The following is a 25,398-nucleotide window of genomic DNA, read 5'->3' on the forward strand; positions in this document are numbered from 1 at the left end:
AGTTGTAGAGTGCGATGAGGTCTCCCCTCAGCCTCCTCTTCTCCAGGCTAAACAACCCCAGTTCCCTCAGCCGCTCCTCATAAGGCTTGTGCTTCAGGCCCTTCACCAGCTTCGTTGCCCTCCTCTGGACACGCTCCAGCACCTCCATGTCCTTCTTGTAGTGAGGGGCCCAAAACTGAACACAGTATTCGAGGTGCGGCCTCACTAGTGCCAAGTACAGGGGCACGATCACCTCCCTACTCCTGCTGGCCACACTATTTCTGATACAGGCCAGGATGCCGTTGGCCTTCTTGGCCACCTGGGCACACTGCCGGCTCATGTTCAGCCGGCTGTCAATCAGCACCCCCAGGTCCTTTTCCTCCGGGCAGCTTTCCAGCCACTCTTCCCCAAGCCTGTAGCGTTGCCTGGGGTTGGTGTGGCCAAAGTGCAGGACCCGGCACTTGGCCTTGTTGAACCTCATACAGTTGGCCTCAGCCCATCGATCCAGCCTGTCCAGGTCCCTCTGCAGAGCCTTCCTACCCTCCAGCAGATCAACACTCCCGCCCAACTTGGTGTCGTCTGCAAACTTACTGAGGGAGCACTCGATCCCCTCGTCCAGATCGTTGATAAAGATATTGAGCAAGACCGGCCCCAGCACTGAGCCCTGGGGAACACCGCTCGTGACCGGCCGCCAACTGGATTTAACTCCGTTCACCACAACTCTCTGGGCTCGGCCGTCCAGCCAGTTTTTTACCCAGCGAAGAGTGTACTTGTCAAGGCCGTGATCCGCCAGCTTCTCTAGGAGAATGCTGTGGGAGACGGTGTCAAAGGCCTTACTGAAGTCCAAGTAGACCACATCCACTGCCTTTCCCTCATCCACGAGGCGGGTCACCTGGTCATAGAAGGAGATCAGGTTGGTCAAGCACGACCTGCCTTCCATGAACCCGTGCTGGCTGGGCCTGATCCCCTGGTTGTCCCGGACATGGCTCGTGAGCACCCTCAAAACCAACCGCTCCATGATCTTCCCCGGCACCAAGGTCAGGCTGACCGGTCTGTAGTTCCCCGGATCCTCCTTCCGGCCCTTCTTGTAGATGGGAGTCACATTGGCGAGCCTCCAGTCGTCCGGGACCTCCCCAGTTAACCAGGACTGATGGTAAATGATGGAGAGCGGCTCGGCAAGCTCCTCCGCCAGCTCCCTCAGTACCCTCGGGTGGATCCCATCCGGCCCCATAGACTTCCACCCACAGCTTCACCACCAGCGTCGTGGGGAGCTCCCCGGGCAGGCTGAGTGCTGATCCTGGCAGGCGGCAGAGTCCCTGCCCTGGTGCTCAGCCCCCTGGGGCGCAGGGACCCTGCTCGGAAGGACAGCCCTGGCCACCCCTGCCTGCACACACGCCTTCACCCCCTGGAGCAGTGCCTGGGAGAAGGCAGCCGTCATGCCCTCTCCTTCTGACGGTGCAGCAGGGAAGCCCTGCTCTGCAGCACGTCCTCCTCCTCTACAGCAGGGAAGCTGTGAGAGTCCTCCTGAAAGATCATAGTTGCTGTGGCATGTACCAGCTTTTGGATATCCCTCCAGGAACAGCAGCTACATTGTCCTGCACCCAGGCACTTACCATGTAGAGGGCTGTGAAGATCTCTCCGCGCAGTGAGCTCTCAGCATCCTCCCACTCCAGACGGCCTTTACGCTCTCTCTGCCTCGCTCCCTGCCCTTGCTGCCTGCAGGCAGTGCCCTCAGCCCTGCTGCGCTTTGCAGAGGAGCTGCTCCTGGGCAGAGCTGTCTCTCTGCAGCACTGCCCACTTGCCAGGAGCTCCCTCCTTCCAGGAGCCCAGCCCAGCTCAGCAGCAGAGGACCAGCCCACGGCAGCACTTGCTCTGCCCCTCGGGGCTCCCTCGAGGGGTCCCTGCGGCTCCAGGGGAACCTGCTGGGAAACAGCCTGAAGTCATCCCTGATCTTCCCTCCCTCAGCGGCGCAGAGACACTTCCTTCTCCTCTCAGGAGAAGACTTGGCCATGAGAATCCCCTTTCTTTGTCCCAGCATTAGACAGGACTCCCAGGAAGGTGACAAGCAAAGACCTAATTTCTCCAAGCTGGGGGATATCCTCACGTGAATGAAATAGGCATTTCAGTGTGGCTTTGTAGTCCTAGGGCTCGAAAGACATTCAGCTCTCTGTTGTCCACGCCATGTCTCTGCTCTGAAGCAAAGCCTTTGCACACAGGGGGTCTTGGGCGCTTGGGACCAGGTTTCCTTAGGGCAGGGACGAGCTTGCCTGCTTCCACAGCTGCAGGGCTTCAGCCCAAACGTGCAGCAATGGCCTCAGCCAGGGCCACAGGCAGGAAGAGCTGGAGCTGCTCCTGAGGAGACAGAGCTGTGACATGGTTGCAGAGCTCAGGACAGCTGCTCTTCAAGGACAGCATCCTCCAAGCTCAGCAAGGCTCCAGATCGAAACTCCCTCTGAACTTGAAAGGCCATTGAAGGGCACCAGAAGGAGCGTTCACTGCTTCAGGAACAGTTAAAGAAGAAACAAAGGTGCTGTGTGGCCACTGCTGAATGTGGTGAGAGCAGGAGCAGATAGATCTGAGGTTCTCTGTGTCCTCTTTGCCTCAGTCTTCCCCAGCAAGGTCTGCCAGGCCTCTGGGACTCAGGGCAGGACTCTGGAGAAGATCAAGCAGCGGTGCATGGGGATCAAGTCAGGGATCACTTGAGCCAACGCAATCCTTACCAGTCGAGGGGACAGGAGGGGCGGCATCCCAGGGAGCTGAGAGAGCAGCCCAAGGTCACAGTGAAGCCACTCTCCAGCATCTTTCAAAGGTGATGGTATCTGTGGGGATTCCCTGATGACTCGCAGCACCCAAACCTTGCACGCACCTTTCAAAACTGCCCAAAGGATGTGCAGAGGAGCGGAAGGCTGTGCCCCAGATCGTGTTCCCTCAGATCCCATTTCTGGGGGTCTGAAAGAGAAGGTGACTGGATTTACTGGATTTAGCTTGTCTCTCGCCATCCTCTTTGCTTTCTGTGATGAAAGGACAGGACTGCAGGACACAGGGAGACCAGTGGTTGTCTTTTCACCTGGAAGGCAGTGAAGTTTTCAACATCACCCTCCACAATATTCTTGTGCCCAAGTTCAGATATTGTGTTCTGCATGGGTGGATAAGTAGATGGGTAAATAACCAGATGGATGGTCGGGCTCAGAGGGACGTGATCAATGCGTGGTACTCTGCCTGGAGGCATCGAGCTAGTAGGGTCCTGCAGGGGTCTGTCCTGCCATGTGCCCTCTTTAACGTGTTTTTAAAGACCTGGAGGACATGAGCGAGTGCTTTTCCATAGCATTTGTAGATGGACACCATATTGAGGAGAGCACTGGAAGGCAGGCCTGCCATTCCAAAGGACAAAGACAGGCCAGAGGGATTTGCAAAAATTAACATCATGATGTCCAGTAAACACAAATTTGCAAGTCCTGCCTTGAGGTGCACTAATCTCATGTAATGACAGAGGCCAGGGGCTGTGTGGCTGGGTAACAGCTCTATGGGAAAGGCTCTGGTGGTCCTTGGATTTCTTTAGGCAAAATGGGAGCCATCAGCAAAGAAGGCCAACAGCATCCTTTGCTTCTCTCTTCATCCCTTAAAATTACAAGTGCTTCTCTTTTATTATCCTAATACCCTCCAAAAAGAACAGCCTACCCTCTGAAACCTTTCCCCATTGACGATCCATTTCTTGTTTCCTTCCCTCTTTTGGCATTTCTGAGATGGTTGCTGGTTTTCAACCTTGGGTAGCAGTTCCATTAAGCACATCATTCTCTTTCAGTCCTTGGAGTGTCCTGCAGTTCCCCATATTGTTACCCTGTTTGAGACACTGACCCACAAACCTTAACTGCTGACGTGTTGGAGTTTTACTCCAGAGGGACCTTTCAGACCAGGGGGCAAGGTCTGCACTGGGTCAGAAGAACCTCGTGCATCAGGACAGGCCGGGACCTGACTGGCTGAGGATTGTTCTGAGGAGAAGGGCATGGCAGTTCTGGTGTATGCCATAGGAGCCGATAGGTTTCCCATCTTGAAAGGAGGATGGAGAAACTGGAGAAGGTCCAGAGGAAGGCTGTTACCATGGGCTTAGGAGCCTAAAGCACATGAGCTGTGTGCAGAGGCTGAGGCAACTGGGCCTCTTTAGTCTGCTGAAGGGGAGGCACAGGGCAGTCTAAAAGCAGGCGACACCTGCCTGGAGAGGTGGTGGAGCCAAGCTCTTCTGCAATGGCAGATGGTATGGCAGAGACAACAGCCACAAGCTTCTTCCTGGGGGCTTCAGACTGGGCCTCAGGAAAAACTGGCTAGGAGGGTGATGCTGCAGTGCAGCAGGACACCCAGAGACTCTCTGTGCTCTCCATCTTTGGAGGTTTTCAGGTTTCAACTCTACAAATTCACAGCCGAACCTGATCCGTGGTTGGTGATTCCCGAGCCTTTGGTTGGAGCCTGGACCGGAGACCCCCAGTAGTCCCTTTTCCCACCATCTCTTCCATGCCCTTGTGCCTTGCAGTGTGCCCCAGCTGGAATTGAGGGTCTCTACAGCTCTGGCTCCTGGCACAATTCAGGATGGAATTGCTCTGTCCTCAGGAGGTCTCCAGTCCTACCTTTGCTTCCAAACAGGGCCAGCTCCCAAGTCCAAGCAGGTTGCTCAATTAATGTCAGCATCCCTGTGCACAGTCTGCCCATGAGCCAGGCAGTGATGCCACCAGTGCAGAAATGCAGATGAGGCATTGGACCAGCTCCTTGAACCCACCAATCGCTATGCCATGCCTCCTGAGATTCCTGGGAACACCTAAGCATTTTGTCCAGGGAAGTGTGACCTCTCTTTCGATGTCCTGTGAGAGAGAGAAAAATAGGTGAAGCTGTAGCGTCTGAACTCACAAATTCTGTGTCAGTAAAGAGGAAGTCCCACAGCCTGTGGGATGTTCTCATTCTCTGGTCCTCTGGGAAGCTGGGTTTCTTGGGTCTCTTGGCTCGAGCCTGCTGCATTCCCGTGTCCAGCAAGGGCAGAAGTTCTGCTTCAGGCATCAACCTTCTGCCCATTCTGCCTGGAGAGCCAGGAGAGTTGTGTCACACAACAGCCAGTGTCAGAGGGAAGATGGAGGTAATGTGAACTGAAATGCTTTCGACTCAAACGGAAGGTCAAGTCCTGAGCTGGCAGGACATCATTGGCTGCAGTTAGACATAAGTTACCTACACGACTGTAAGTTCAGACCTCGTTGGCAGGGTTTCTCACACAGCTCACGGAGGAGGGCAGGGTGTTGGGGAGAGGGGAGACGTTTCAGTTTCCCAAATCCCAGGACAGTGCCCAAACCATCCTACCGTTGGCCTGAGATGGCCTCTGTCAAAAATCCTTCAATAATCCTTCAGGTGTTTGTGTGATTTCTCTAAAAATATCAGTACCTAGGGGAAAAAAAATAAGCCTTAATGTGACTAAATACAAATTTCTATAACATTCGCATCCAGAAGGTAGTGGCCAACGGCTTAATGTCCAGAGGGAGATCGGTGGCAAGTGGTGTCCCACAGGGGTCCCTACTGGGACCAGTACTGTTTAATATCTTCATCAATGACATAGACAGTGGGATCGAGTGCACCCTCAGCAAGTTTGCAGATGACACCAAAGCGAGTGGTACAGTTGACACACCTGAGGGACGGGATGCCATCCAGAGGGACCTGGACAAGCTGGAGAAGTGGGCCCGTGTGAAGCTCATGAGGTTCAACAAGGCCAAGTGCAAGGTCCTGCACCTGGGTCGGGGCAACCCCCAATCCCCGGTCTCAATACAGGCTGGGGGATGAAGGGATTGAGAGCAGCCCTGCTGAGGAGGACTTGGGAGTCCCGGTGGAGGAAAAGCTGGACATGAGCCGGCAATGTGTGCTCACAGCCCAGAAGGCCAACTGTATCCTGGGCTGCATCAAAAGCAGCATGGCAGGCAAGTCGAGGGAGGGGATTCTGTCCCTCTACTCCTCTCTGGTGAGACCCCCCCTGCAGTGCGGCGTCCAGCTCTGGAGCCCTCAGCACAGGACGGACATGTAGCTGTTGGAGCGGGTCCAGAGGAGGGCCACAAAAATGATCAGAGAGATATAATGCCTCTGCTGTGAAGAAAGGCTGAGAGAGTTGGGGTTGTTCAGCCTGGAGAAGAGGCGGCTTTGGGGAGACCTGATTGCAGCCTTTCAGTACTTGAAGGGGACTTGTAAGAAAGATGGGGAGAGACTTTTTAGCAGGGCCTGTTGCGACAGGACAAGGGAGAATGGTTTTAAACTAAAAGAGGGTAGGTTTTGAGTAGATAGAAGGAAGAACTTTTTTACAATGAGTGTGGTGAAACGCTGGCACAGGTTGCCCAGAGAGGTGGTAGATGCCCCATCCCTGGAAACATTCAAGATCAGGTTGGACGGGGCTCTGAGCAACATTGACTTTCTCACTGTGGAAGTTCGAGAAAGCTGGATTTCTTGACTCACTGGAAAAGAAGGCTTTGGGGAGACCATAGAACAGCCTGCCTACACGTACCAGGAGGTAAACCGGAAGAGTCAGGCTCTTCATTGTTGCGCATGATGGGATGATGAGGGCCAATGATCAATGAGGTTTCCCAGAGAGTAGGTGCCATCTCCATCTTGGGAGGGTTTGAAGCCCAACGTGAATAAAGGCCTGTGCAACCTGGTTTGACCCCACAGATGACCCCGCTGTGAGCAGGAGGTTGGACTAGAAACCTCCTGAGGTCACTTGCAGCCTGAACGTTTCTGTGTTTCCATGCACTATGGCATTTCTCTTGATGATTTTAGGGAAAGCCCTCCAGTTCCCCATGACCATGGAAGTAGGTCAGGTGTAAATATGGTCAGATCAATCTCAGCTTTCTTGTCCCACTCCAGTCAGTCTTTTGCAGGTGAAGGGCTTCACCTTGCATTTCCTTTTGCCCTCTTTTGCCCCTCCCAAGGTCTTCCATTTGATCGTGCTCATGCCCTTCGATGCAAACAGTCCACCTCTGGTTACCCTTTCCTCATCAGACATGGTTTGTCTTGCTTTGTACCCTCATGTGGTGTTTCTGGGGTGGTCACCATGGTAACACCTATCTTGGCTTGCAAGTTCATTTAACTAGTATGTCCTCATCGAGGCAGGCTCAGACTTGACTGGCTGAAGAGCAACCTCAAAGAAAAGGGCCTGGGCATTACAAGGGATGCCATAGCAGCCGGTGGTGCTAAACAGGAATATAGCCATGTGCATATTGGGCTGCACTGGGAGGAGCGTGGCCACCCAGATGAGGGGAGTTGTCGTCCGTCTTGACTCAGCACTGGTGTGGCCACATCTGGAATAGTGTGCCCCAGTGTGGGGCTCCCCATTCTGGAGGAATGGCAAGAAACTGGGGGTGATCCAGAGGAGGTCTGCAAGGTGGGGTTAGGGGCCATGTGGGGAGAGATTGAGAGACCTGGGCTTCTTTGGCCTAGTGAATCGGAAGATCTGGGGAGTGCAGTATCATGTAGGCCATGAGAGCTTGAAAGTTGCTTTCAGAGGTGGTGGCACCTGGGAAAGAGCATGAGAAAGGAAAACCCTCAAAAACTGGAGTTTGAGAGGTGCAGACTGGCCATGAGGAAGAAAGAAACGTCACTGCAAGGGTAGTGCTGTGGTGCAACAGGTCACCCAGAGGGAGTCTGGATGAGGAACAGAGTCTGTTTCAAGGAACAGTCGCCGGTGGGGACAGAGAGACATCAGTACAGGTAGGAAGATGCTGTGGCGGGGGAAGCAGGGTGTCTACAGCGTGAAGAGAAAGAGGCATAGGCATGGGAAAGTGTAGGACAGCCTGCGGTAGAGGTGGCCAAGGGTGCTGGCAAGTCCCTGACAGAACTGAGGCCTTGGTCCCCTTGGCTATGGCTGATGCCTCTGCCACCAAGGCCTGTGAGGAGACACATTGTCCTCATGCCACTGGAGCCTCCTTGCCTTCTTGCACCCTGGCAGAGAGGCCAAGCAGTGTGATACCATTGTCCTTCACGCGGCATCGCACATCCCACATCCCACCGCCCCAGGAAGAGCCCTGAGTCACACGTGAGGGACAGGATCTCCCTTCCCAAGGGCTGGGGGTCAGGGCTTGGTGTTTGCCTTGAAAAACACATCAAGTCTTGACAAAGCATCAGAGCCACTTGCACTCTGCCTTTGCCTGCCCGTCAGCACTGCTGCCAATTTTCTGCTGTAACAAGCCCACAGGGAGGCTTTCTCAGTAATGGCCCTCAGTAGGACCCCTCAATGCTTCAAGGTACTTTGGGTTTTATTTCTGACTTTGACTTCTGGAGAGGTCATCTCCTCTCAGCATCTCAGGTTCATGGGCTCCGCACCAAAGGCACCCTGGGGCTCATTACAATGCAGAAAGCCCTAATGGGCCTTGCTGCTCCTACACTTTTGTTCAAGTCTTCATGTCTTGTACAGCTGATTGGAGATGTTTCAGTGAGGGAGGTTAAGAGGAAGAGTTCAGTGAGTACTTAATAAAAAATCAGTTCTGTTTCTTAAGGCTACTTTGTCTCATTTTTCAACCTCCTGAAGAAGGGCTATAGATCCAAGCTGTCTCCTAGGGAGGTCTGGAAAGGAAGGAAAAGCAGTCCCTTGAGGTCTGTATGGACAACCTTGCTCCTCACCTCCCCAAGCCTACCCATGCCCTCATCGGCCACCTGGGACTTGCATCACTTTTCCTCACACCAGACTTCTCCACTGCAGCTGGGTGTTACAGCTCCTTTACACCAGCTCCCCCCTGCTTTCCTTAGAGAAATGGGCTGCCCACAGGTACAGAAAGGTTTCTCTTCATTGCCAACAAACAAAAGTTAAACATGACACAATTTAATAAACTTTAAACCTCTCTCCCCAGCTGTATGCTACGTCCAAGCAGATCTAATGTGGCCGACCTTTCACAAGGGATTTCCATACAAGAACAGTTTTAGACAGAGAGATAATGGGGCCAGTAGCCTGGAATTAGAGGGGAAGGAAGCCAAACAGCTGGGATCACTTTCCAGGGAAGGGGACGTTGACAAAACGTTTGGACAAGGGGCACAAGCCCTCAGCCTCTGGAGGCGACTGCTGTCAGGCGTGAAGGAAAGGTATCCCTTCAAGGAAGATGTTATATATCGCCCAAATGGACCATTATGGAGAGAGGTATCCAGTATCCAAGAGAATAAGCTGTGCTGGAGGTTGTTTGTAGTGACCTGGACAATGAGCAAATACCCAAAGATACAGATGAAGTCCAGTGCACACGAACCATGTGGCGGAAGTTGGTACAGAGCACACCAGCGTCGTGTGCCAATTGTACTGTCCTGGAAAGAGGAAGAAGCACCAACGGTGGATGACGTGGTTGGCAGACTAGGGAAATACAAAGAAACTGTCTCCTCCTCCCTTGTCTCGGCTGTGGAGAAACTGTCCCGGGAGGTCCAGCAACTCAAAGAGGATATGTCTTGTTCTCCACCTGTACGGACCAGTATCTCAGCCATTAGGAGTCAGCGTTCTTCTGCTCGAGAGAGAGGATATAGAAGGTACGCACCCCGGAGCACCCTGTGGTTTTACATGCGTGACCATGGAGAGGACATGAGGCAGTGGGATGGAAAACCTACCTTGACCCTAGAGGCACCGGTACATGAGTTGCAAGGAAAAACAATGACACAAGGGGGTTCTCCCAGGGAAAATGCTGCTCCAGTTTTCAGGAAAAACCTGTCTCATGACGGTCCAGTTTCCAGGGAACAGTTCTCCATACACAGTAGAAAGGCTGATCTTGGATTGTAATTGTAATGAAGAAATTCTTGACTCGCATTTGCAAGAAGTGAGAAACAGATTCTATGACCAGAACTAGAGGGGCCCTGCCTCCGGCCAGGTGGAGGAAAGGGACAACCGGGATTACTGGACTATGTGGATTCGATGGCCTGGCACATCAGAGCCACAGGAGTATAAGGCTCTCGTAGACACCGGTGCACAGTGTACCCTGATGCCATCAGGCTATAAAGGGGCAGAATCCATTTGTATTTCTGGAGTGACAGGGGGATCCCAAGAGTTAACTGTATTGGAGGCTGAAGTGAGCCTAACGGGGAATGAGTGGCAGAAGCACCCCATTGTGACTGGCCCAGAGGCTCCATGCATCCTTGGCATAGACTACCTCAGGAGAGGGTATTTCAAGGACCCAAAAGGGTACTGGTGGGCTTTTGGTATAGCTGCCTTGGAGACGGAGGAAATTAAACAGCTGTCCACCTTGCCTGGTCTCTCGGAGGACCCTTCTGTTGTGGGGTTGCTGAGGGTTGAAGAACAACAAGTACCAATTGCTACCACAACAGTGCACCGGCGGCAATACCGCACCAACCGAGACTCTCTGATCCCCATCCACGAGCTGATTCGTCGACTGGAGAGCCAAGGAGTGATCAGCAAGACCCGCTCACCCTTTAACAGTCCCATATGGCCAGGGCGAAAGTCCAATGGAGAGTGGAGACTAACAGTAGACTCTAGTGGCCTGAACGAAGTCACGCCGCCACTGAGTGCTGCCGTGCCGGACGTGCTGGAACTCCAATACGAACTGGAGTCAAAGGCAGCCAAGTGGTACGCCACAAGTGACATTGCTAATGCCGTCTTCTCCATCCCTTTGGCAGCAGAGTGCAGGCCACAGTTTGCTTTCACTTGGAGGGGCGTCCAGTACCGACTGCCCCAGAGGTGGAAACACAGCCCTACCATTTGCCATGGACTGATCCACACCACACTGGAACAGGGTGAGGCTCCAGAACACCTGCAGTACATGGATGACATCATTGTAAGGGGCAACACAGCAGAAAAATTTTTTGAGAAAGGGAAGAAAATAATTCAAATCCTTCTGAAGGCTGGTTTTGCCATAAAACAAAGTAAGGTCAAGGGACCTGCACAGGAGATCCAGTTTTTAGGAATAAAATGGCAAGATGGACGTCGTCAGATCCCAACGGATGTGATCAATAAAATAACAGTCTCCACCAACTAGCAAAAAGGAAACACAAGCTTTCTTAGGCGTTGTGGACTTTTGGAGAATGCATATTCCAAATTACAGTCAGATCGTAAGCCCTCTCTATCACGTGACCAGGAAGAAGAACGACTTCAAATGGGGCCCTGAGCAACAACAAGCCTTTGAACAAATTAAACAGGAGATAGTTCAGGCAGGAGCCCTTGGGCCAGTCCGGGCAGGACAAGATGTGAAGAATGTGCTCTACACCGCAGCCGGGGAGAATGGCCCTACCTGGAGCCTCTGGCAGAAAGCCCCAGGGGAGACTCGAGGTCGACCCTTAGGGTTCTGGAGTCGGGGATAGAGAGGATCCGAGGCCCGCTACACTCCAACTGAGAAGGAGATATTGGCAGCATATGAAGGGGTTCAAGCTGCTTCGGAAGTGGTTGGCACTGAAGCACAGCTCCTCCTGGCACCCCGACTGCTGGTGCTGGGCTGGATGTTCAAAGGGAGGGTCCCCTCTACACATCATGCAACCGATGCTACGTGGAGTAAGTGGGTCGCACTGATCACACAACGGGCCCGAATAGGAAACCCCAGTCGCCCAGGAATCTTGGAGGTGATCACAAACTGGCCAGAAGGCAAAGATTTTGGAATATCCCCAGAGGAGGATGTGATGCGTGCTGAAGAGGCCCCACTGTATAACAAACTACCAGAAAACGAGAAGCAATATGCCCTGTTCACTGACGGGTCCTGTCGCCTTGTGGGAAAACATGGGAGGAGGAAAGCTGCTGTATGGAGTCCTATACGCCAAGTTGCAGAAACTGCTGAAGGAGAAGGTGAATCGAGTCAGTTTGCAGAGGTGAAAGCCATCCAGCTGGCCTTGGACATTGCTGAACAAGAAAAATGGCCAGTACTTTATCTCTATACTGACTCATGGATGGTGGCAAATGCCCTGTGGGGGTGGTTGCAGCAGTGGAAGCAGAACAACTGGCAGCGCAGAGGTAAACCCATCTGGGCTGCCACATTGTGGCAAGATATCGCTGCCCGAGTAGAGAACCTGGCTGTAAAAGTACGTCACGTAGATGCTCACGTACCCAAGAGTCGGGCCACTGAGGAACATCAAAATAACCAGCAGGTGGACCAGGCTGCTAAGATGGAAGTGGCCCAGGTGGATCTGGACTGGCAACATAAGGGTGAATTACTTATAGCCCCATGGGCCCATGACACCTCGGGCCATCATGGAAGAGAGGCAACATATAGACGGGCTCATGATCGAGGGGTGGACTTAACCATGGACGCTATTGCACAGGTTATCCACGAATGTGAAACATACTCCGCAATCAAGCAAGCCAAGTGAGTAAAGCCTCTTTGGTATGGGGGACGATGGTTGAAATACAAATATGGGGAGGCCTGGCAGATTGATTATATCACACTCCCACAAACCCGCCATGACAAGTGCTATGTGCTCACCATGGTGGAAGCAACCACCAGATGGTTAGAAACATACCCTGTGCCCCATGCCACTACCCGGAACACCACCCTGGGCCTTGAAAAACAAGTGCTATGGTGACATGGCACCCCAGAAAGAATTGAGTCAGACAACGGGACTCATTTCCAAAACACCCTCATAGACACCTGGGCCAAAGAGCACGGCATTGAGTGGGTCTATCACACCCCCTACCATGCACCAGCCTCCAGGAAAATCCAACGATACAACGGACTGCTGAAGACTACACTAAGGGCAACGGGTGGTGGGACATTCAAGCATTGGGGTACAAATTTAGCAAAAGCCACCTGGTTAGTCAACACCAGGGAACCTGTTAATTGAGCTGCCCTGCCCAACCAAAACCCTTACGTACTGTAGATGGAGATAAAGTCCCTGTCGTGCACATAAGAAATATGCTGGGGAAGACGGTCTGGGTTATTCCTGCCTCTGGCAAGGGAAACCCATCCGTGGGATTGCTTTTGCTCAAGGACCTGGGTGCACTTGGTGGGTACTGCGAAAGGATGGGGAAGTCCAGTGTGTACCTCAAGGGGATTTGATTTTGGGTGAAAATAGCCAAAGAACTTATTTGTATGATACTGTATAATACTGTATGTCATCACTTCCATGGTTGCTATATGTCATATCAATGGTATAGCAGTAAACATCACCCAGATTAATGAAGAATGAGCTCTGATGAAACCGAGCAAAGTGCCACGATGACAGGACCGGATGAGCGCAGCGATAATGGAACCAGACCTGGCTTCAGGATGCCCCAGTCCAACACCACACACCGTCTCTGTCGGAGTGACCCGGGGTCGGAATAGGAGCGCGTTCCCGGAGTAATGAGGAGTCCCAATGTGGGTATGGTCATTCTCCTTTATTTCAAGATATTGTGCTACTTTTATAAGCTAGCCACACTAACACGCGCACCTACGAATCCTCTATTGGTTTACAGTCAGCAAGCACACGAATCTTAACATACACAGATTGGTCAAAAGCAGGTGTCCACGCGAACGCTTCCTGCGCCTGCATTCCGTTACCTAATCTACTGATAGTTACATTCCTCAGCCTGTTTTTCCTACTCTACTATCACTTCAGAGACTCTAAAACTACAATTGCTCTTTAGCAACCCTTTGCCTTATACTATTGCTAACAAATCCTCAGTGCTTGGAATGTTCATAGGATGACCGTTATTTAATAAAAATCCCTCCACGAATTCCCCCTTTTTGTTTTTGAACAATCCAAGCCTGATTTACTACTTTCGATACAGCCTTTTTTATACAACTAAAAGCAATACAATAGCATACACACAATATTAAGATGACAATCAATATACGCAAGCCTTCTTTTAACAAAGCTATCAGCCATTGCGGCAACTCTCTAAAAATATTCATGAGCCATTCATCTAAAATGCCATGATTTTGTGGTATCATGCTTACATGGTTTTTTAAACAATTGTAATTGTTTATGTGTAGACTCACCATGATCGGATAGGTTCATGCAACACATAAACTCTTCTACCCAGAAACCAGGCACACCCACCAAACAGGTTCTGAAAGGCTCAGTTGCCGTAGCAAGAGACAAAACAAAACGCAGATTGATCTGTTTTGTTTGCCCAGGTAACCCCTTCTTATGAGAGTGCAGGCTTCACCGCTCGGCTAGGCACCCATATTGGTCCCTTATCTGTGGAAACACACATGTATCCCCTCCCATTAAATATTACCGAAACTGGGCCCAGCCACATGCCAGTGATTGGGTCTCGATACATTACTTTTAGTTTCGGAAGCGTTGTATGAGAGTTAAACTTAAGGTTTTGGTGATGGATTATAATCGATGGCTCTTCTCTGTCTCCCATGAGACACAAATAATTTAGGGTAAATAGGACTTTATGCAGTCTCATCTGCGGGTCCTTTTCTTCCTCCTTTTGCTTTGTTAGATAGTCCTTCAATACCTGATGCATGCGTTCTACAAGGCTCTGCCCCGTCGGTGAGTGTGGGATGCCAGTAATATGCTTGACCCCCCATCTCATCAGAAAGGTTCTCAACTTCTGACTGGTGTAAGCAGGGCCATTGTCTGTTTTCAGTTGTTCTGGCACACCCAACACCGCGAAGCAAGCAAGGAGGTGCTTACACACATGATGAGCCTTCTCACCCGATAAAGCCGTGGCCCATATTACTTTAGAGAAGGTATCTATGGTGACATGTACATATTTGAGCTGCCCAAATTCAGCGATATGAATTACATCAGTCTGCCCGAGCTCTAAAGCCTTGAGACCTTTTGAATTAACACCCAGTCCTATTCCAGGTCCATGATTTCCACACTTGGGACAGGCCTGTATGATAGAGCGAGCTTCGTTTTCTGATAACCCATATTGCCTTCTTAAACCCTTTGAGTTTTGATGAAATATTTCATGACCCTGCCTAGCTTGTAAAAATTTATCTACAGGTGGTACATGACACGCTGGACTGACAAGATTGTCCGCTATCTGATTGCCTTGTCCTAAACCCAACTCCCATTGATGGCTACGGATATGAACGACACAACACGGAGTCGCTCGCTGAGAGATAGTTGATCTTAATTGAATAAATAGTTTCCCTAGCTGAGGATTATTTGTTTCCCTAATCAGTGCGTCTTGAATTCTTGGTATAAGCCCAGCTACATATAGAGAATCAGTCACCACATTCAAAGGATGATCAAGCCAGTTCCCTAATGCCCATACCACCGCCATTAATTCTAAAGTCTGTAAGGTATCTCCAGCTTGCCCTTGCAAAATCTTTTTGCACCATTGATCTGTTTCCCACCATACGCATGCAGCTTGTCTAGAGCGTTTTCCCGCATCTGTGTATACCGTCAACCCCTCGAGTATCGGGCTAACAATCACTTTAGGTTTTTCTAGCCACTGATTTCGTTTTAGAATCTGCCACAATTTCCCTTGAGGTTGCTGAGAATGCACCTTTCCGCTAAATCCTAACAGAGATTCTTGAATGGCCAACATGTGGCGTATCCACCATTCTAAATCTACAGCGTTAACAGGAATACTGATGTCTGCTGGTTCCTGTCCTGTCAGCTCTATAATTCGCGTTCTCCCTTTTCAGATTAATTCCCCTACGGCTTCAGGCCGAGTTTGTATACTGAAACGTGGTTGTACCCGTAAGAAAACCCATTCCAAAATTTGAAAAAGGGAGGAATTTGGCAAGTTATCATTACTCTTCTTGTCAATGGCAGTCACGGAATTCATTCCCTGTTGTCCCTTCATCTCCCCCTTCTTGTTTTGCCATTGACATATAACAGCAAAAGGTGATTCTTCGGTGTTACAGATAAGCAAAGAAAGTAGCACGACAATTTCGCCTCCTATGCCCCTGTTCCCCACAACAATAGCAGATGCCTTTAAAGGGCTGGACTATTCCTGGAGAGTGTTTTTGCCTAACAACAGCTGCTAATGGTTGCACTACTTCTTTGACAGCACTTTGCAGCACAGCTGCCATCGACTCATTTTGTTTTTGAAGCCCTGCTCTTTCCACCCGAGAAAGCATTTCTTCCACTCCTGCCCCTTTGGGCAGACTGGCTAGAATGACCCTGGTAGTTTTATTGGCGTTATCAAAGGCCAAAATTCTAAACATTTGTTGTTTATTGTTCTCTCCCAAATCCGGGTGGTTCATTACTGCATCCCAAAGCCTATCAATAAAGTTGCTATACTTCTCAGTTGCACCTTGTGTCACCGAGCTGAAAGAAGGGGCTGCCGATCCTGGTAAGGAAAGAAACGCATCTAAAGCAAGCTTAGAAGATAACTGTAACATATTGACAGGAAAAGTTAGTTGGACATTTATATCAGCATAACGTCCCCCCCCAATGAGCATTTCTGCTGTGATCCCAAATAATGGATCCCCTGGCTGTTGATGTTGGGCAGCAGCATTCACTGCCCTCTGAGACCATGACGATCCCCATAACAAAAACTGTGTAGGTGTCAACAGAAGCCTCATCAGACTTTGACAATCATAAGGACACATCAAATCAGCAGAAAAAATCCAAATAATGATTTTTCGCGAGGCTTCCGATTTAACACCATACTGCGATATAGTATTTTTGGCTTGTTGTAGAATCTTCCAATCATGTGGTTCCCATTTTCCTTGACCGTTTTGCTGTACCACCGGAAAAGCCATGGGGCCAATGTTGGATGCAACCCCCCACTGTCCGTCCAAAATAGCATCCCGAACAACTCCACTCCATCGGCCGGGACGGGTAGCTGCGGTAGGTCCGGAGAAACAGGGTGGCAAGTTGTCTCTCGAACCGGCGGTTGACCAAGGTTCTCCTTTTTGCTGAGTCTGTGTAGTCACGTCCTTTAGTTGTTGCACAACATCTTTTAACAGCTGATTAATACTGTCTGTTGAATTCTTCTCTTTTCCGCTGTATGGCGGTGTGGCAGCACCGGAGGAATCACTGGAGAGTGGCAAGGGGGGGTGGAGAGGAGGGGCAGTGGGAGGAGGGTGGCACGTTTCCCCGCCTGGAATCGGGGGGGTGGGTGGAGCTGGCCACTCCTCCCCCTTCATGCCCAGCGGTTGCTCTTCCGCTTTTGCCTCACACTGCTGCTGTGCTTTAGCCCCGGCAACTTCCGGCTGCTGTGGCGTAGATGATATTGTCGGGCTAGATGGCGAACATAGACTGTCGGGCGTTTTTAAGTCCTGCTCAACTCTATCGCGCAATTCGGCAACAGTCTTACAGGTGGACCCCGTCATACCCTTCACAGCAGGCAGCCCAAAAAATCGCGCGAAAGGTCCCGCCTTGGATTCCATGCTCTGAGACTGTTCCGGCATGGGGTCCGGAGCCAGCATCTGAACAGCCGCACACGCCACCTCCCGTTCAGCTTTCATAGCTTTTAAAGTGTCTAGTACGTCTCCCCACAAGTCTGATACAGACTTAATGTCCTTCTCCAATTTCTTATTACCTTCAGTAAGCTTCTGCCACATTAGTTCTCCCAGCTCCCGCCATTCAAGCACAGAAAACAACGTGTGAGTGTTCTTAAAAAGTTGCAAACCTTGCCCTAATTTAATTAGCTTGATAAGCTGTTTCACCGTTGTCTCGATCCCTCTCTTAGAGAGTAAACCAGCGAGCAACGTAGCAGCTGCCTCACTTTCCATGATAGCAGCGCACCCTCTGGGAGGCAGTTGGCCACTCTGCACCGATATCTATTCTATCTGTTTGAGCAATAGAATAGTACAACTCCCAGTCGCTGGTTTCCCACTCCCCTTCTCTCGCTGCGCTTACCGCAGTCTCGAAGAATTGTAGTCTCTGCTACCAGACCTCTGGGTTACGAGCCCAGCATGTTTCCACATCCTCTGCTACCAGATGTCGGAGTGACCCGGGGTCGGAATAGGAGCGCGTTCCCGGAGTAATGAGGAGTCCCAATGTGGGTATGGTCATTCTCCTTTATTTCAAGATATTGTGCTACTTTTATAAGCTAGCCACACTAACACGCGCACCTACGAATCCTCTATTGGTTTACAGTCAGCAAGCACACGAATCTTAACATACACAGATTGGTCAAAAGCAGGTGTCCACGCGAACGCTTCCTGCGCCTGCATTCCGTTACCTAATCTACTGATAGTTACATTCCTCAGCCTGTTTTTCCTACTCTACTATCACTTCAGAGACTCTAAAACTGCAATTGCTCTTTAGCAGCCTTATACTATTGCTAACAAATCCTCAGTGCTTGGTATGTTCATAGGATGACCGTTATTTAATAAAAATCTCTCCACAGGGCTGGAGCTCAATTTGGGCGGTTGGCCTTAAGCCTTATCTGTCACTGTGGACAAGCTGTAAGGATTGCTTCACATGTTCTCATGGACACTGGCCATCCCTGGGACAACACTCATAACAGAGGTCTGCTTTCTCTGGGTGGCCTCGCTTAATGTGCAGCCACTCAGCCAACCGCCCCCAATCTTCTTTTTCGCTGTCTACTACCTTAATTTGGGCTAGGTGATCTACCTGTTGATTCCATTTCGCAGCAGGGGTTCCATTTCGTGCATGGCCTTTTCCCCATCCCACCTTAGGGGTCGGGATCTGCCTATTTCTAACAATCGCTGCCCGTCTCCAGCTCTCCAGACTTTTGTACGGCCTGCTTCCCACTGATTGGATTCCCACCGGCATATCCACTCTGTGGCACCCATATGGGTGTGTAGGAATCAGTGTAAATTATGGCAGCGCCCTTCTCTGCTGCCAGCAGGAGGGTGCAACTCCCCTGCCTGTGCGCTCCCTTCCCTCTCCTCTGTAATCCTTTTCCCAGCACCAATTTCCAAAGCCGCTGCTTTATGTTGCCACCTGGATCCCACTCGGCAGGCAGATGCATCTGAGAAGCACATCCCTTGTGCACCTGAGCCTGCGGTCAATTTGGGCGCCTCTTTGACTGGTGAAGGATTCTAGGGTTGGCCCAGCAAAACCGGATCCGGATTCACAGGTTGTTAGAGCGTAGAGGCTTTGACCAGGCCCTCTCTTCATGACAGTAACAGACTAACTCCCTCGCCATAGGCATACCACTTTGGCATCGTAGCCTTCTGGGCCACTCCCTCAGGAGGGGGTGATCCCCTGAGGATCGAATTTAACAGAGGAAAAGGCCCTTGTACTGTAATGTCTTCGAAGTACCTAACTCCTCTCTGCCCTGCCAAGTGAGAGGAGTCCCTTCTCCCACTCTGACTACCACCTCTCCAGGCAGGTGTCGCCTGCTTTTAGACTGCCCTGTGCCTCCCCTTCAGCAGACTAAAGAGGCCCAGTTGCCTCAGCCTCTCCACACAGATCAGGTGCTTTAGGCTCCTAAGCCCATGGTAACAGCCTTCCTCTGGACCTTCTCCAGTTTCTCCATCCTCCTTTCAAAATGGGAAACTCATGGGCTCCTATGGCATCCACCAGAACTCCCATGCCCTTCTCCTCAGAACAATCCTCAGCCAGTCAGGTACCAGCTGGTCCTGATACACGAGGTTCTTCTGACAGACCTTGCCACCTTCGCCTAAAACTTCAGGAGGTTTCTGTTGGCCAAGTAATAGAATCATAGAATCATAGAATCATACAGGTTGGAAAAGACCTCTAAGATCATCGTGTCCAACCGTCAACCCAACACACCATGCCCACTACACCATGTCCCTAAGGGCCTCATCTACACGTCTTTTAAATACCTCCAGGGATGGTGACTCCACCACTTCCCTGGGCAGCCTGTTCCAAGGCCTGACCACTCTTTCAGTAAAGAAATTTCTCCTAATGTCCAATCTAAAGCTCCCTTGGCGCAACTTGAGGCCATTTCCTCTTGTCCTATTGCTAGTTACTTGGCAGAAGAGACCAACACCCACCTCACTACAACCTCCTTTCAGGGAGTTGTAGAGTGCGATGAGGTCTCCCCTCAGCCTCCTCTTCTCCAGGCTAAACAACCCCAGTTCCCTCAGCCGCTCCTCATCAGACTTGTGCTCCAGGCCCTTCACCAGCTTCGTTGCCCTTCTCTGGACACGCTCCAGCACCTCCATGTCCTTCTTGTAGTGAGGGGCCCAAAACTGAACACAGGATTCGAGGTGCGGCCTCACCAGTGCCGAGTACAGGGGCGCAATCACTTCCCTACTCCTGCTGGCCACACTAGTTCTGATACAGGCCAGGATGCCGTTGGCCTTCTTGGCCACCTGGGCACACTGCCGGCTCATGTTCAGCTATCGACCAGCACCCCGAGGTTCTTTTCCTCCGGGCAGCTTTCCAGCCACTCTTCCCCAAGCCTGTAGCGTTGCCTGGGGTTGGTGTGGCTGAAGTGCAGGACCCGGCACTTGGCCTTTTTGAACCTCATACAGTTGGCCTCGGCCCATCGATCCAGCCTGTCCAGGTCCCTCTGCAGAGCCTTCCTACCCTCCAGCAGATCAACACTCCTGCCCAACTTGGTGTTGTCTGCAAACTTACTGAGGGAGCACTTGATCCCCTCGTCCAGATCATTGATAAAGATATTGAACAAGACCGGCCCCAGTACTGAGCCTTGGGGAACACCGCTCGTGACTGGCCGCTAACTGGATTTAACTCCGTTGACCACAACTCTCTGGGCTTGGCCGTCCAGCCAGTTTTTTACCCAGTGAAGAGTGCACCTGTCTAGGCCGTGAGCCGCCGGCTTCTCTAGGAGAATGCTGTGGGAGACAGTGTCAAAGGCTTTACTGAAGTCCCCATGTGTGTCGAGGTCCCTCTGGAGTGAAACTCCAACACATCAGCATTTAAGGTTTGTGGGCAAGTGTCTCAAAGAAGATAACGAGATGGGGAATTGCAGGACGCTACAAGGACAGAATGATTTTCCCAGTGAGGAAAGGTTTAAGAGGGTAGGCTGTTCGTTTTGGAGGGTATCAGGATAAGAAAAGAGAAGCACTTGTAATTTCAAGGAATGAAAAGAGAAGCAAAGGATGCTGTTGGCCTTCTTTGGTGATGGCTCCCATTTTGCCTAATGAAATCCAAGGACCACCAGAACCTTTCCCACAGAGCTGCTACCCAGCCACACAGCCCCTGGCCTCTGTCATTGCACGGGATTGGTGCACCTCAAGGCAGGACTTGCAAATTTGTCTTTACTGGATATCATGATGTTATTTTTTGCAAATCCCTCTGGCCTGTCTCTGTTCTTTGGGGTGGCAGGCCTGCCCTCCAGTGCAGTGTCTGCTCTCCTCAATATGGTGTCATCTACAAATGCTATGAAATAGCACTCGCTCATCTTCTCCTGGTCTTTAAAAACACGTTAAAGAGGGCAGGTGGCAGGACAGACCCCTGCAGGACCCTAGATGCCTGCAGGCAGAGTACCACGCATTGATCACGTCCCTCTGAGCCAGACCATCCATCTGGTTATTTACCCATCTACTTATCGACCCATGCAGACCATAATATCCGAACTTGGGCACAAGAATATTGTGGGTGGGCGATGTTGAAAACTTCACTGACTTCCAGGTGAAAAGACAACCACTGGTCTCCCTGTGTCCAGCAGTCCTGTCCTTTCATCACAGAAAGCAAAGAGGATGGCGAGAGACAAGCTAAATCCAGTAAATCCAGTCACCTTCTCTTTCAGACCCCCAGAAATGGGATCTGAGGGAACACGATCTGGGGCACAGCCTTCCGCTCCTCTGCACATCCTTGGGGCAGTTTTGCAAGGTGCGTGCAAAGTCTCAGATCTATCTGCTCCTGCTCTCACCACATTCAGCAGTGGCCACACAGCATCTTTGTTTTTTCTTTAACTGTTCCTGAAGCAGTGAACGCTCCTTCTGGTGCCCTGCAATGGCCTTTCAAGTTCAGAGGGAGTTTCGACCTGGAGCCTTGCTGAGCTTGGAGGATGCTGTCCTTGAAGAGCAGCTGTCCTGAGCTCTGCAACCATGTCACAGCTCTGTCTCCTCAGGAGCAGCTCCAGCTCTTCCTGCCTGTGGCCCTGGCGGAGGCCATTGCTGCACGTTTGGGCTGAAGCCCTGCAGCTGTGGAAGCAGGCAAGCTCGTCCCTGCCCTAAGGAAACCTGGTCCCAAGCGCCCAAGACCCCCTGTGTGCAAAGGCTTTGCTTCAGAGCAGAGACATGGCGTGGACAACAGAGAGCTGAATGTCTTTTGAGCCCTAGGACTACAAAGCCAGACTGAAATGCCTATTTCATTTAAGTGAGGATATCCCCCAGCTTGGAGAAATTAGGTCTTTGCTTGTCACCTTCCTGGGAGTCCTGTCTAATGCTGGGACAAAGAAAGGGGATTCTCATGGCCAAGTCTTTTCCTGAGAGGAGAAGTAAGTGTCTCTGCGCAGCTGAGGGAGGGAAGATCAGGGATGACTTCAGGCTGTTTCCCAGCAGGTTCCCCTGGAGCTGCAGGGACCCCTCGAGGGAGCCGCGAGGGGCAGAGCAAGTGCTGCCTTGGGCTGGTCCTCTGCTGCTGAGCTGGGCTGGGCTCCTGGAAGGAGGGAGCTCCTGGCAAGTGGGCAGTGCTGCAGAGAGACAGCTCTGCCCAGGAGCAGCTCCTCTTGCAAAGCGCAGCAGGGCTGAGGGCACTGCCTGCAGGCACCGAGGGGAGGGAGCGAGGCAGAGAGCGCGTAAAGGCAGTCTGGAGTGGGAGGATGCTGAGAGCTCACTGCGCGGAGAGATCTTCACAGCCCTCTACATGGTAAGTCCCTGGGTGCAGGACAATGTAGCTGCTGTTCCTGGAGGGATATTCAAAAGCTGATACATGCCACAGCAACTATGATCTTTCAGGAGGACTCTCACAGCTTCCCTGCTGTAGAGGAGGAGGAGGTGCTGCAGAGCAGAGCTTCCCTGCTGCACCGTCAGAAGGAGAGGGCATGACGGCTGCCTTCTCCCGGGCACTGCTCCAGGGTGTGAAGGCGTGTGTGCAGGCAGGGGTGGCCAGGGCTGTCCTTCCGAGCAGGGTCCCTGCGCCCCAGGGGGCTGAGCACCAGGGCAGGGACTCTGCCGCCTGCCAGGGTCAGCACTCAGCCTGCCCGGGGAGCTCCCCACGACGCTGTGGGGAGAAGCTGTGGGTGGAAGGAGTGAGCCCCACCAGGGCACAGTCCTTCTGCTGTCCAGAGGGTGCAGCGTGGGTCAGGGCTACTCAGGCTTCTCCATCACCCAGAGGACATTTGCAGAGGGTCATGTTAAAGATGGGTGTCGAGGTAGGGGATTACCTGAAAGGGAAGAAGTGTGTGCTTTGAGTTTTCTCCCCTGGGTTGTCTGGGTGGGCAGTGGGAGATGGGAATTGATTGCTCTGCTCTGGAGTAGGCAATGAGACCCCAGTTCTCGTTAGGACTTGCCTGAGCTGCTCCTTAGCCCCTGCACACACCGAGATGTCCCTGGGCAGTGCCCTGCTGCCAGGAGGTGTCTGCAGGGCAGAGCTGAGCACGCAGCAGGGCGGATGGGCTTTGTGAGCATGAAGAGGGAGGAGCCGTGAGGGCAGAGAAACAGGTCCTGGCCCAGAAGAGCTCCAGGCAGCAGAACGATGGGCAGCGAGGAAGACAGAACTGCTTCCAGAAAGACCATGGGAGGAGGGCTTCAGGCACCTCCCTGCCATCCCCTGCAGTGCAGATGCTTTCCCTGGAGCAACCCCCTGCTCTTCTCACTCACACAGCACAGCCTCTGCCCTTCATGTCATGGACACTTGGCCATGAGTTGCCTTCCCAGCAGCCTGACCACCAAAGAGGAGAAAAACTCAAGCCTCTGACTGTGTCTCCCTCCCCTGCCTCCCTTGGCAGGGGAACTTTGGCACGTTCTCCTCTTCTCCCTGCCTCCCTTGTTCTTACTGTGACACTCACTGCTGTGGGGGGTGAGGATTCAAGTGCAGCTCAGACACCAACGCTGTGTCTACTGTCATGCCCGTCTGTCCGTGGAGGAAAAGCATCCAACTCGCACCCTGTTAACCTTTGGGGCTCTGGGTACTGCAGTGTGTGCGGCTGGCACACATCTCACCCTCCCTCCAGGACACAGGAAATTTAGGAGAGTTGAGTCTTTCCCTGGGAGGTCCTGCTGGGCTGCAGGCTGCCCTCCCGTAGGGCAAAGCTCTCCCGGGGCATCTCTATGTCATGCAGGAGCCCCATGGAGAAGACACCTCGGTGCTAAGGTCATTGAAATGCTGCTGGGTGGCTGTATGTGGGCAGCTGTGAGGAGTCCTCTGTGTCCGTGGTTGGGAGGGGAGAGCTGAGATCCTCCTCAGGTACGATGGGGTGAGGGCTTTGGAGATGTGCACTCAGAACGTGGATTCCTCTGCTCCCAGCAGTGTCCGGTTTCTTTTGGGGGGAACACGCGAGTGCCAGAGTCCTCCAGCTGAAAGAGCTGCCAGCACAGTGCAGTGAGATCAGAGCTGATGGACAGAGCGACTGACTTCTCCAGAGCCCACAGCAGAGCCTGCGGCTCCCTGGGGCACCCTCAGCCAGCACCAACCAGAGCTCGTGCAAGGGACCTGCCAAAGGTCTTCCTGAAGGGCGAGAGACACTTTTGGGGGTCCTATGAGAAATGGCTTTGGTTTTGCTCAGAGAAGTTTCTCCTAACTTGTCACTGTCTTTTCCCTCTTGGACAGTCCCCCATGCCCAGAGGCAGCAGATGTCCAACACCAGCTCCATCACCCACTTCCTCCTCCTGGCCTTCGCAGACACACGGGAGCTGCAGCTCTTGCACTTCTGGCTCTTCCTGGGCATCTACCTGGCTGCCCTGCTGGGCAACGGCCTCATCATCACCACCATAGCCTGCGACCACCGCCTCCACACCCCCATGTACTTCTTCCTCCTCAACCTCTCTGTCCTTGACCTGGGCTGCATCTCCACCACTGTTCCCAAATCCATGGCCAATTCCCTCTGGGACACCAGGGCCATCTCTTACTTGGGATGTGCTGCCCAGGTCTTTCTCTTTGCCTTTTTGGTAATAGCAGAATATTCTCTTCTCACCATCATGGCCTATGACCGCTACGTTGCCATCTGCCAACCCCTGCACTATGGGACCCTCCTGGGCAGCAGAGCTTGTGTCCACATGGCAGCAGCTGCCTGGGGCACTGCTTTTCTCAATTCTCTCCTTCACACCATCAATACATTTTCACTGCCCCTCTGCAAGGGCAATGCTGTGGACCAGTTCTTCTGTGAAATCCCCCCACTCCTCAAGCTCTCCTGCTCACACGCCTACCTCAGCGAAATTGGGCTTCTTGTGGTAAGTTTTTCTTTTCATTTTGGTTGTTTTATTTTCATTGTGGTGTCCTATGTGCAGATCTTCAGGGCTGTGCTGAGGATCCCCTCTGTGCAGGGACGGCACAAAGCCTTCTCCACGTGCATCCCTCACCTGGCCGTGGTCTCCCTTTTTGTCAGCACTGGCATGTTTTCCTATCTGAAGCCCCCCTCCATCTCCTCCCCATCCCTGGATCTGGTGGTGACAGTTCTGTACTCAGTGGTACCTCCAGCAGTCAACCCCCTCATCTACAGCATGAGGAACAAGGAACTCAAGAATGCCCTCAAGAACCTGATTCTAGAAGTAGTATTTCAGCAGCAATAAGCTGTCCATCTCTCTT

General features: G+C 52.0%; 1 protein-coding gene across 1 annotated transcript; it reads left to right on the top strand.

The window, feature by feature from the left end:
- Window positions 1–9,225: 9,225 nt before the first annotated feature.
- Window positions 9,226–25,382, top strand: LOC142076576 (olfactory receptor 14J1-like). The gene is made up of 2 exons (XM_075138867.1): window positions 9,226–9,271; window positions 24,496–25,382. The coding sequence occupies exons 1-2, from the start codon at window positions 9,226–9,228 to the stop codon at window positions 25,380–25,382; spliced, it is 933 nt and encodes a 310-aa protein (XP_074994968.1).
- The last annotated feature ends 16 nt before the right edge of the window (window positions 25,383–25,398 follow it).

The sequence above is a fragment of the Calonectris borealis genome, unplaced genomic scaffold (assembly GCF_964195595.1).
Source record: "Calonectris borealis unplaced genomic scaffold, bCalBor7.hap1.2 HAP1_SCAFFOLD_66, whole genome shotgun sequence".
Taxonomy (NCBI): domain Eukaryota; kingdom Metazoa; phylum Chordata; class Aves; order Procellariiformes; family Procellariidae; genus Calonectris; species Calonectris borealis.